The sequence below is a fragment of the Pygocentrus nattereri genome, chromosome 13 (genome assembly GCF_015220715.1).
Source record: "Pygocentrus nattereri isolate fPygNat1 chromosome 13, fPygNat1.pri, whole genome shotgun sequence".
Classification (NCBI taxonomy): Eukaryota; Metazoa; Chordata; class Actinopteri; order Characiformes; family Serrasalmidae; genus Pygocentrus; species Pygocentrus nattereri.
In genome coordinates this window covers 5,244,921-5,258,262 of record NC_051223.1, presented here as the reverse complement: position 1 = coordinate 5,258,262, position 13,342 = coordinate 5,244,921, and the positions used below count along the sequence as shown (strand labels likewise).

Below are 13,342 nucleotides of genomic sequence, written 5' to 3'. Positions count from 1 at the left end.
TTTCACATTTGAGGGTTTCTTTGGTCCCTCACGCAGTCATCATTTTCTTTTTCTCTTATAACACTCCATTTGGAGTGACCCTCTGAAAAACCTCAGTTTGGAGGGCCATGTAGCCCTAACACTTCACTCCACCCCTCTATCTCAACAAACATCAGGACACCCTCCCCCTAGGCATGAATGAGGGCTAAGGGTTAAGTGGTGGGGGCAAGGGGTGAAATGGGACTCGGTCCTGGTTCTTTTTGCGTTTTTCATCATTCCCTTAGGAAGTTTTTTCTTTTGAGTCTTGGTTCCTCTCAGTGGTTCAAAAGCTGCTTTAGGACTGTGACTATTGGAGAAACCTTCACTCAAATACAGTTGAATTGAATTGAATCATTTGATTGAAACGATGATTTTTCAGTGCAAGTTTCTTTTGTTTCCAAACGCCGGCAGCCTCAGGTTCTTCCACAAACAGGGAAATCTCTTGATGTAGCCGATTTGTGTAAAAGTTTGCTACTTTGGTAGTGCTTACAAGCAGTCCGTATGGGGCCTGAGTACATACATCTCTCTCATGCAGTTTCACCCCTTCATTTCTTGCTCTTGCTGTATTTTTTATTTATTTTGCAGAAGAGTGATCGTTCCACAGCAGTTGGATGGTAAAACCTCAGCTATTCATTATTCAGTGGGAGAAGATCCTATAGAATGTGTGTAATTTACCTTCTCCTATTGCTTTCCATACCAGCGGCAAAGGTTTCAGTGATTTACAGAAAGAAAGAAACTCGGTCTCATTACTCTGCTGTTCCATAGCAGCCCTGCTGCATTTTTATCATTTGTTAACGCCAGATCCCAGCTGAAGTTTCTTTAATCAACTGAAAGTTTCCCACATCAGTAAATAGTAGGCGTCCTACTGCCACGTTTAGTTTCTGACTTCTCAGTGGACATGAATTTGCAGGAGTTTGTTAAATACATTCACCACCATGCAGTCTAATTTAATGAAGGATTAATAAGATACCAGCCTAATTTGAAAGAATAGGTGAAATGCCAAATAGAAAGCAGTGATTTAGTAAATTCGGTTTGACTGGTATTATATTAAAAATAGTACATTATGTTTAATTATATAAATAGGATTGTGATTTTGTAAATATTCGGCTAATATAACTCCAAATGTGGTGCCTGCAACAAGTTCCAAAAAGTTAGGACAGGAACATGTTTATTACGGTGTTACATCACCTTTCTTTTTAACAACACTTTGCTGTTAACAGCACTTTAACAACACAATGTTTGGAGAGTGAAGATGCCAGCTAAACCAGTTTTTAAAGTAATTTTTTTTGATATTCTTCAGATATACAAGTCTTCATTGTTGTATCTTGTTCAATATGATACAGGTATACCGGTCCAGCCCTCTCGGAATACACAGCCATATTTTTGTAGGATGTGCAGAAAGTCTCTTGGTGTTGGCCTGTTGCAATAAGCATGAATGTGTCTGAAAAAGACAGCATATGAAAGGCGGCATATGTTGCTCGAAAATGTGCACATAGCAAGTGTTAGTGGTGCTTTTACAGACGTGTGGAAGTCTTCCAGAGAAGGCGGCAGTGTTTCTGACAGTTGTTGACGTGTCTTCTGCTGTGCGTTACAATCTTAACTTGCATTTGTGGATGCTGTGACAAAGAGTGAAAGTTCCAGGCCTCAATCCATCCTTACTCATAAAGAACTGGAGCCCTGTTTTAGTTTTCTTTCTAACTTACTTTGCTCACTTCAACTCACCACTTGGATGTGCATCACACTTGCGTTACACAAGTGGGGAGGAGGGGACAGTGAGGAGCAGGTTATTCAGACAGAGCGCACTTGCCCTCAACAGGTTAGCCTCAGTGAGTTAAATGGCTAGCCATGCAAACTTTGCCATGCAAAGAAGTTTGGGTGTAAATACATACCATGTGTAGGTAATTGTTTCGTCTGGCTATGAACTTGGAGTAGAATTGTGCTGTAGTGCCTTTCATTTTGTTCTTATTAGCCATAGTGTCAGCAGTTATGGAGTAGTTTGCAGCCTAAAGCCCAGTGAATCAAATGTTATGATTTTGAAATGTTAAGCATTTTGAAGTGTTTCATTTTCTGTGGCTTATAAACAGCATCAGGTTGCAATGACTTCTGGTCAATTTTGCAGCCAAAGGCGACACTGAAGTTCGCTCCTTCCCTCACCCCTCCGTGGGCTCTTCTAACACCCTTCATTTCAGCTAATAAAGTGATGGAACAGCCCTAGAGATGGCGTTGGGGATTTCCCTGAGGCTAAAGGAGTCCAAGTGGATGACGGCTTGTTAAAACCGGTATTGAAACAGTGGGATAGGCCTCTCCTGGATCCTCCTACTGTGCCCAAGCATGGTTACATCACTTCTTTTAAAATGTTTTATGAACATTTGACATCGTTTCTAGTCTTAAAATGCCCTTGTCCCAACTTTATAGCTTATAGAGCATGTAAATACAAAAAACAGTGTTTTTAAACATTGTGTTTGTACTGCTTTTGTTTAAATACAGGTCAAAATGGATTGACAGATGTTGTTGTTGTTGTTGTTGTTGTTGTTGTTGTTGCTGTTGCTGTTGTTGTTGCTGTTGTTGTTGTTGCTGTTGTTGCTGCTGCTGCTGCTGCTGCTGCTGCTGCTGTTGTTTTTATTTGTATTTCATATATTGTCCCAACTTCGAGTTTGTAAACAAGGTATTGGATGGAAACTGTAAATATTAAAGGTACATAGATGCTTTGGAAATAGTTTAGCTAACTCACACAATCACAGCATACTGTCTTTTTATTTTTTGTAATGATAGTGTTTTTATTCAGAAAAGTATTACTGCTCATTTAAATGGCTTTACATGTCATTTTCTCAGAAGCCTAAGACTTTTGCACAATAGAGTTGTATATGTATTCATAAGCTCCTGCTAGTGTGGGTTCATGTCATTTTCTCTGTGCTATGATGCACATAATAAAGCTGCTGGAGTGCAATTAGCTCCCTCTTGTGGAGAATCTTCAGGGAGTGACTGACTTGTCTAGCTAGGTATTTAACAAGTGAGTGAATTAAGTGCTTAGTTCACTGGTAGTTTGTTACTTAGAAGCCAAAAAAGGAAAAAGCCAGGTCCATGAGGTGCTTCATATCATATCATATTCATAACAGTTATATTGTGAGAAATGAGAAATCTGTTATTGCCATTATGTGGTGCAGAAGTGCACATGTGGGCATATACGTCTTGATGTGAAGGGATTCTCTTTCAGTTAATTCACTGAGCCTGTGTTGTCTCTTGTTTGTATTCTGGTTTGGTTGCTCTACCTCTCTGTTTTGTGCTGTAGCCATGTTGATGGTTAAGATGCAGTCTCCACATGGCAGCAGTAAGAGCTGCCCTCTCATGCTGACTTCAAAACAAATAATGATTTCCTTACTATTCTTGCTTCTTGTCATGGCCTGCTGTGCAGAGCTGAGTCAGAAAGTACACTCTTTTCCATTACTGCCATTAGAAATAAGAGTCTTTATTATATAATTACATTTATTGTTGCTTTTCTTATCTTGTACTCCATTAAAGCAAACTTGATTAGTGATGTGGCTCCTTGCTTCTCACATGTATATGAACCTTACTGAATCATTGGATGTGCATCTTTCAGACCTGCCAACCTGTATGCCTTTTATATAGCAGATGCACATTTTGACAAGTACACTGGTAAGATTTGTCACTCTAAACAGCGCAAAAAGCTGGTGATGCCTAGGAGTTCAGTTGTGCATGTACAGTACTCAAATCTAACAGCAAGAGGCAACAGCCTCCTTGGAAACAAAAGAGTTCAACAGTTCAGAGCACTGGGTTAATTCCACAAGTATCAAGCAGGGATGGCAAAGGCATGATGTCAGTAATTTCAAGAGACTGCAAATCAACAGCAACACAAAGTAGGTATTATCCTTCTCTTTCCCCTCCTCACGCCGTCCTGCTGGTTCCAAAAAGAGAGGACGATGCTTTGCAGAGGTAAACAGGCTGTGGTGGATGTGGAAAGTTGAAGCTGTGAATTGAGTTAACACAGACCTGCCATTGTTGGGAAAATATTAAATGTTAATGATGTGAGCCTAACATTATGTAATTTGCTGTCGAGCCTGCCTGTTCAGCAGGCATTTAAGTTGGTAATAATACTGCATTCAAATTTATTGTTGCAGCCATACCTTTAACCATATTTCAGACGGAATTTGGTTGGGCTATAGTCGGGTTCAGATTAGTCTTGGGTGATGTCTTAAAAGACTTAGTGTATTTTCTAGTTAAATGAATCGTAATTATATAATATACACCAATATCTTTTAAAAAAAAATACAACTTTTCTTAAATTTATCCACAGGAACAGTTTTTTTTTTTTTTTTTTTTCTTTTTTTTTTTTAACCACAAAATTGTTCTCATCATTGTGCTCTTAAATGTGCACAGATTCAGTTATTACCTAAGAACAAATCCCAGATAAGAAAACATTGGTGAATCTTTGTTAAAACTGGGTTTTAAGAAGAAATTTGGTAACACTTTCTATGAATGTCACATTTTTAAGCATCTATACACACATTCATAACAAGTTGTAAGGCATTATAAACATGGTTATAAATATTTATAAAATGGATTACACAGAATTATTCTTTATAGCCATGTTTATTGTACATTATGAACTGTTAACATAATGCGTTATACGTAGTGTTAATAACGTTATACTTGACAGTATAGTGTGTTCCCTCACTGGTTCTAACGTCAAGCACTAGAAACCTTCACTCTGTAACATCACTACACTACACTACAGTAATGCTAATTTCTGCTAGCATTCTATTGGATAAGCAGTGTTAAGTTAGTGGAAAGCTAACGGTGGTATATATTAACTTTCCCACATTGGGTAAAACACTGATGGTAGCACTAGCTTAAACTCTCACATTTGAAGCCTGTAATGAGCTTTATTGTGGATGTTTTAGTTTTTTAGTAAGTTCCTCAGTAAATACTTCAACTTGAAACCTCACTCTTAGCACAGGAGGAGGCTTTAGTACAGTACGCTTCACTTTATTTATACTTATTAGCTCTTAAAATTTACAGTACTTTTAATGCATTATGTTAACAATTCAAAATGCATAATAAGCGTGGATATAACATGTAGTGCAGTTTTATAAATATCTATCGCCATGTTTATGATGCCTTATGAATGCATTATAACAGGTTACCAGAAATTTCTTCGTAAGAGTGTTCTTGGGTTGTTATTTAGTTTCAGAACAAAATGTCATGTCCTTTTAAAGCTCTTGTTTGTTTTGTTTTCTTTTCTTTTCATAGAGTGCAGCTGACTGCTTGCAGCATGTCTTGTAATAGCACCTAGCTTCTTTAGTGGAATGGCTTGTTTCTCAAGACAGGGCAACAATGCTACCACATCTCATCACCAAGTTTCTGGCTTTCCTCGAGTTGTTTTCCTCTTGAATGTTCTTATATTCACTTGTCACAGCAGAATAGTCCTTGTATCTATGGGCCTTCCAGCGCTCCCCAGTTCGAATATGTGCATCCTTTGTTGTATGGTCCATATCATCATCCTTCTTGCGTAGGGTTTGTAATTTTCCTTTTTAATGGCATTTCTCTTGCCCTGCTGCTCCACCAGTTTCTGTCCTATCCTCATTTAGACTCCATAGCAGCAGTTAGATGCTCTGTTGTGCCATTTGAACTCCACCTTAACCCTCCATGAGTCAGAGCTAAACCATGTATTTTTGTGATTCACAGTTAACATTGTCTAATCATTTCAGGGGATACTTCACATGGATACAAACCATAGACATGTAATTTAGGATTGGCAAGGTAGCTATAACAACAGTAATAATGGTAATCAGTGTCCTGTGTATAATTAGTGCTGATTTAGAGAAACACAAGTGAAACTGATTAAGATACAGAGGCTTGTGCATCCTGTTTCAACTTGAGTCCTGTATTGCCTGTAGTTTATAGTTTGTTATACATTAGACAGATGATGTGGAGTTCATTTGCACCAATAAACGCAATCATTTCTATAGAGATTCATCTACTGTATGACAATGCCATTACTCATTCATCCTGAATTAGAAGCTGTCAAAGGCTAACAGACAGACCGAACTGACGTCTGTCCTGACGTTCTTAATGTGAGTGCATGCTGTCGATTGTTGCTATGCACTGCCTTCTTTAGACAGCTGCATGTCTGTGACAAATGTGTTCCATGAATATTGAGCAAATTGCATTTTAAATAGACCAGCATTATGATCTGAATATTTTAATGTATCAGATATAGGTAACATTAAGCTAATCAACTTCTGATCCTTTATTTTTGCAGTGCCACTGTAGTAGACACTAGGGCAGGTCAAGATGACGGTCAGTATTGTGATGAATTATGCTACAGTTTGTCACAATATACTTTTCTGAGCGTATCATCGGTGCTTTGAAAAACACTTCCCCAACTGTATGTTCGTTTATAAACAGCATTCAGGTTCAGTTGGATTTAGTGTTGCATTGTATGTAAAATGTTCAGAAGCAAATCATTGGATTGATAGTTTTTGGTAGTATTTTTTTTTTAATATTGACTTATTTTTTCTGTTCCTTTTTAGATTTTAGGAAAAAAAATATGACAGTGTATATCATATGATAATGTAGTATCATAATACTTTCTCTTCCACGGCTACTTTCACTGCCATAACGCCACGATTACCACAGACTGAATAGGGTTGTGGTAGCCAGTCGTGGGCTGGAGTTTAGGGAACCAGCCCTGTGACCGGAAGGTTGCCAGTTCGATCCCCTTAGCTGATCCCCTTAGTGCCCTTGAGCAAGGCACCTAACCCCCAATTGCTCCCCAGGCTGCCCACTTCTCCGGGCAAGTGTCTCACTGCCCCCTAGTGTGTGTGTGTTCACTAGTGTGCATGTGTGTGGCTGTTTCACTGCACAGATGTGTTAAATGCAGAGGTCTAATTTCACAGTGTGCAAACACAGTGACAAATGGTTTTAAATTCTATAAAAATTCTATTCTAATAGTGAGGCCTGTTTTCAGAAGTTAACAAAGCAGTTTAAATGTCTCCACTATGAGCGGCTATTACACAGGTATCCGTCCTTTTTCTGCTGTTTACTTCAGTCAGCATTACACCAGAAGCATCTGCAGAATAGTCACATCACATTTCTCACTAAAGCGTCTCAATATCCCAGACAGGTCAGCGGTTTCCCAGCAACCATCACCTAAACAATTAGTTTGCTTCTCTGCTTCATCACAAATGGTCTTAGCATCTCCAAAAGTGACTCAAATAGGGCTCAAACCGGGGTTCATATATCTGCGCTACAATTGAAGTCATAGGTTTACATACACTTAGATCGAAGTCATTAAAATGCATATTTATGCCCTCCATGAAGTCTGTCAACAAACTAGTTTAAGCACGTTGTTTAGGATATCTACTTTGTACATGACACAAGCAATTTTTCCAACACGTTTACACAGATTCACTTAGAATTCACTGTATCAAAATTCCGGTGGGCTAGGAGTTTACATATACCTCCTTGACTGTGCCCTAAAATAGCTTTGAAAATTCCAGAAAACATCATGGCTTTAGAATTCTTTTGATAGGCTAATTGACATAATTTGAGTTAATTGGAGGTGGAAATGTGGCAGTATTTTAAGGCCTATCTTCAAGGCCTACTTTCTTCTTTACTTGGCCTCATGGGCAAATGAAAAGAACTGGGCCAAGACACTCCTCTAAAAGTTTGGTACGTCTTTGGGAGCAGTTTCTAAACACTTTGAAGTACCATGTTCATCTGTTCAAATGAAAATATGCAAGTTAAAACACCATGAGACTAGAAAGCCATCATACCATTCAGGAAGGAGGTGTGCTGTCTCTGATGAGCGTGCTTTGGTGCAATGTGTGCTAGAAAGACAGAAGCCACTGCTACAAAAGCATGATAAAAAGCCAGGTTACAGTTTGTAGCTACACATGGGGACATCTTACTTTCTAGAGAAATGATCCCTGGTCTGGTGGAACTGTTTGGCCATAATGACCAAAAAGGAGGAAAAGGGGGAGGCTTGCAAGCCAAAAAAACACCATCCCAACAAGTGAAGCATGGGAGTGGCAGCATCATTTTGTGAGGGTGCCTTCCTGGAGGAAGGACTGGTGTACCTCTCAAAATAGATGGTATTCTGGGGATAACTCACCCTGCCACACTTCACACATTGTTCGGGAATAATTAGAGGAGCATGATGAAGAGTTCCAGGTGTTGCCCTGGTCTCCAAATTCCCCAGATCTTAAACCAGTCAAGTATCTGTGGGATGGACTGGAATAATAAGTTCAAAGTTCAGCAGCTCCACCTTGCAATTTACAGGACTTGTAGGTCTTGTAGAGTCCATCCCTCAGCAAGTTGGAGCTGTTTTACCAGCAGGCGGAAGAGCCCACAGCGTATTAGGCAGACATATGAGGTTATAATGCCACTTTTTCAGAAACCAAAGAAGCCTACCAAGTTTCACTGTCCATTTTTCGAGAAGCAAAGGATATATTGTGTTATTTTCTTGGAAAATTTCATTCAGGGTGGGTGGAGGGAACTGTTTCTCAAGAATGGTGAGCATTTTTGTGTTATCCACGTCATGTTCATTATTTAACAGGCTTTAGATTTTGACACCCCTTTTTTGCAGACCTAATAAAGATACTAATACAAGTGTGCATGTGTGTATGTGTCCCCTTTCTTACAGATCAGATGGAGGCCATGGTGGAGATGTGTGGTGCTACAGTCATGAAAGACCCGCTCATGTTCTCCAAACACGTAGGAGTACTTTGTCGTCTACTCTTCAGTTCCCACTGTTTCACTGACACTCCTTTAACTTTCATTTTGCTTGTGACATTTCGACAGCTTTTCGAGAGCTTCAGCTGAGAAAATGTTTACGTCTGTGTTCACATTATTCCGTGTTCTGAGCTCTTAAAGTAGGTGTGTGTGTGTGTTTTTCAGGGTGCCTGTCAGCTGGTGGTGGTGCAGCCTGGTTCTGATGATTCTCAGTCTTATTACAGCGGTGAGTGATCTATAATAATATGTAACAGATCCATTCACAGTGGTTTGATTTGAAATGCTCTACAGAAACGTACTAAATCACAGTTGTTCGTGTGATAGTGATGGAAGCCAAACGTGCAAAGAGCTGCCTGCTGCTTGAGATATTGTTTTACCATAGTTTTGAGAGGGTGTTTATTTCTTTTTTATTCATTCGGATGTACATAAATTGACTTAGTTTTTTTTTTTAGATGTACTACTATTTTACCTTAACCATTTCATATAAAGAAATGCGTAGGTTCACTTGCACAGTAAATTGAATGACGAAATGACCCTGGTTCCTGTCACACCAACGAAAGTAAATCAGAGTAATATGCTTATTTTTGCCGCCTTGTTGGTGCATGCAACATGTTTGTTTTGCGCTCCATTCTGTCTGAGTAGAAGAATTTTACCGATGTAAATATTCAAGATAAGGTTTAAGATACATGGGCCTCATTCACCAATATCTTCCCAAGTTTTTTCTTAAATTTGTTCTTGAGAAAGGTCCTAGGAAAAAGTCTGCGTCAGATTAATGATGTGCTCTTAAACCACAGAATTGTTGAATCTTTGGCTCCTTTGTTTGTGCAGTTTCTGTTCTTGCCTAAGAGCAAATCTCAAATAAATCCCAATAAAGCATTGGTGATTGGGAGAGTCTTTGTGAAAACTGCGTAAGTGGGTTTTAAGAAGAAATTCCCTCTTAAGAATGTTTGGTGAATGAGGCCCAGTGATTCCCAGGGTGATGTTTTGAAATACAAAATAAATGATTACAGTAACGTTAGGTATTTTAACATGACTACTTTAATTTGTTGTCCTTTTTGGCATTTTACACCCTTAAAATTCTGATAAAACATTGTTTTTATTGCCAGAACTTCTTTACACGTTGTGTATACCATGTCAATGATTACATACAATACAATATATACCAAATTATATTCGAACATTTCCCTATAAGAGCCGCCCTGATGAATGTTTTTAACTGAAGCATGCTACATTACGTTAGCACCACTAGTGTCCATTTTACTTGGTGGCAAGTCAAGCATGGTCCTGTATAAAGTATAATCCCCAAACTCCTTGCGCCCAGCTTGTTAAGGGTTTGTAAGGGATTTCTCTCTTGAAAGAATACCATACCATACCATGACATGCCATGTTAACATTGAAGCTGACAAATGACTAAACTATACTGTATACTGCAAAATATGATCCAAAAATGTAAAGCAATATAGGTTCTCTCTTTATTTAGATTTTAGTTTCAGCTATTTGCTGTTAAAACAGCCCTATAGAAAATTGTTCATGACTAACAAGATAAAATCTTTAAAAAGGCTATAGAAATCAAACATCGAGAGCATCTTAGTACATGACTTGAATTTTAATTTCCCAACAGCTTGTACCCTCTAAATACAGTAAAGACTGCTGTAAAAACAGTAAACTGCATATTTCATTACAATTTTAGGGCTGTTGTGAAGAAGTAAGTGAAGAAGCAAGCAAATGTTCATGAGGCTTGTAGCTGCATACAATACACAGTTTATTTTGCGCTTTATTGTTGCTGTTCTAGCAGTTACTATTACAGTTTGATGCTGAACCCAGCTTTATCGCTGATTAATTGCTTGATGCTTGAAGTGCAAATCAAGGATTTTTGTTGCCAAATTGGTCGGAGTTTCCAGTTTCAAAACTTGGCCTTTTGCAAGTATCAGTATGATGTCATGTAGAGTCCTTCATTGCAAATACTGAGAAGCTTGGCAGGGTCTCACATTGAAATGTGCCAAAAAGCACCCACCTGCTAACCAGTCAGAGGCTGTGCATAATCCCAATCCACCAAAGATGCCTGCAGAACTATTATGCAAAGTGCTCACTACACAATTTCAGTCCTGATTTTCTTCTCAAAACAATAAAATTGTAGTGTCAACACTTTGGAGACGAAGCTGTCCCAGTCCACAAGATGCCACAGACGCATTCTTCTTTGGAGACCCCCAGACATTTTCCCACTTAAAACAATTTTTGGGGGGCTCCCAAGTGGAGCAAACATCTAAGCGTTGGCCCTTTCATTACAAGTTCAATCCCTGGTGATGCTGCAGCAGTCCATGGCCCCGAGTCCTAGAGAGCACAACTGGCCTCACTCTCTCTGGGTGGGTAGGATGCCACCCCGTCTCCCCCCATCACTCAGCGCGGTGCTAGTCAGCACAGACGTCTGTTAGCTGACGTAACAGAACTGGCAGTTGCCATTTTCCTCCAAACGTGTTCAGCTGTCCAATGACGTGCATTAGCAGCAGTTCAACAAGATTCTGTGCTGTGTTAGCCTTCACCCTCCTAGTGCTGGTGGTGCTGTGTGATTGGGGGAATTGAATATGACTAAATTGCAGAGAAAATTGGGGAAAAATCAAGAAAAAAACATGAGTGTGCAAGAGAAAACTCTCAGGAACTGACGTGGGGACAAAACTCCATGGCCTCTTTTCCACTGTAGAGCCAAATGTTTTCAAGCATATATATATATATATATATATATTAGCAATTGCTGTTAGATTTTGTGGCTTGACATTTATTGTGTACTGGATTGAAAATCATGTACTGTCTTCATTCATTTGGCAGCCATGTAAGCAAACTGAACTGGTTTTTGAGTTTGAAATAATGCAGGACGTAGTGGCACAATCCAGACATGAGCGTAGAGCCAATCGGCAAATGTCCACCTCAATATGTCATCCCACTGAATGGTTCTGTAGCGAGGGTGGCTAACCGTGTGGAGAAAATTCTATGTTAAAGCTTGTCCGTGGAATGGTTACTGTATCTGCTTGGAGCCCTTCGACCCTGCAGTGGAAAAGGGGCCCATGTTTTGTGTAAACCCAGGAAAGGGAGGCCAGTTATTTAACTTTTAGGCTGAAGCTGTTCATTTTTCTTTCTTAGCAAAGGAGTGAATCAACTATATAAAATGTTGCTCAGGCGAAGTTCGGCAAAGTCACGATTGACCAATCTTGTGGTCTAGCGTGAAGAGTACAGCGATTCTGGGATCCGTAAGGAGGGTAAAGGCTACAAGAGTGTCATGAATGAAGAATTCTTGTTCAGACTTCCTTTTCAGTGTAAACAAAGGTGCCACCATTCTTGTGATTGTGCAGTTTCTTGATGGATAATGTTGTCGCCTATTCTGGCTTGTTCTGGTGTCTAGTGGTGTAAATTCACGGTCTTTCCTTATTATTACAGTTTCTCTTCCATTAAGTATTAAGATAACTTTGTCAAATAAAGCAATTAGAACACTTACTGACCTGATGGAAAAGGGTCAGAGAAGCAGCTGGTTGTTAAGGTTAATGCCAAATGCAATTGAGCATGTAATTGAGTGTTTATAAAAGGACTTCCCCTTTGACTAATGCCCAGGCTTGGAAATGGGTCACTAATAGGTCATGAGATGTTATTTCCCCTTATTTTTATTAACTTGCTCTTTTTTTTCTCTTTTTTTTTTTTTTACTGTGTGTCTCAGCTCTGCAGAAAAAAGCCACAGTCGTGACTCGTGCTTGGCTTTTGGATACCATAGCAACCTACACCCTCCAGAATCCTGAGGACTATAAACCATGAACTCTGGCTGGTGTTGTACCTTTCTAAATGCTCAGTGCTGCTTTAATTATTTCCTCTGCTGTTTAGAAACAACTGATCTCATCTCCTGCACTTTACTTGCACAGGTCGGTTTTCACTACTTGTTTTCACTGCTTATAATCAGACTTTTTGTTTTGTAGTGCTTGCTTTCTGTGCCTTTGTGGAAAGAAAATAATCTAAAGATGTATCTGTTTAAATATCTTGTAAAGAAAGATCCATGATAAAACTCACATTGTGCCTTGTTTATTTGGTAAGTTTTTAAAAATATATGCTCCATTTTGCTGTTTAGGCCTATAAGTTGTATCATAATTCTCATGCACAAAGATTAATGATGAATTTTCTAATCCCTCAAAACACACAAATACAATACTGTGCAAAAGAGACCACACTTTCTGTACTTTTTTCAGTCAAAGTGTGCATTAAGTACACTTTTGTGGAGTCCTTTCAACAAAAATCAAACAACCTTGGGAGCCACAACATTTCATGTCCATTTTACCATCTTGGCTGTAAATATGTCTCCGTATGTGCTAATGAACTAGTATAGGCTAAAAAATCTAATATAAACAAAAACACGGAGCTACTTTGCTCTGCTTTAAGCTTTAGTTCAGCTGTAACTGCTTTTCTTGCATCTCTGGCAGGAATCTTTTCCGCAAAAGTTGAAGTTTCTTGTAAAATGCCTGTCAACAATCGACTCCTTCACAAGGCAAGTCAACTTCTTATTCACCAGTTTCTTGTTCTGATTTTCCCGTTCCAC

General features: G+C 39.1%; 1 protein-coding gene across 4 annotated transcripts in view; it reads left to right on the top strand.

The window, feature by feature from the left end:
• The window catches only part of LOC108431423 (BRCA1 DNA repair associated), a 66,220-nt gene extending 53,406 nt beyond the window's left edge, over nucleotides 1–12,814 (top strand). For all 4 annotated transcript variants that reach the window (XM_017704551.2, XM_017704548.2, XM_037544014.1 and 1 more), the window contains exons 19-21: nucleotides 8,684–8,754; nucleotides 8,938–8,998; nucleotides 12,476–12,814. In XM_017704551.2, coding sequence (XP_017560040.2) covers nucleotides 8,684–8,754; nucleotides 8,938–8,998; nucleotides 12,476–12,570 — 227 coding nt within the window. In that variant the 3' untranslated portion in view covers nucleotides 12,571–12,814. The remainder of the gene's footprint in view (nucleotides 1–8,683; nucleotides 8,755–8,937; nucleotides 8,999–12,475) is intronic.
• The last annotated feature ends 528 nt before the right edge of the window (nucleotides 12,815–13,342 follow it).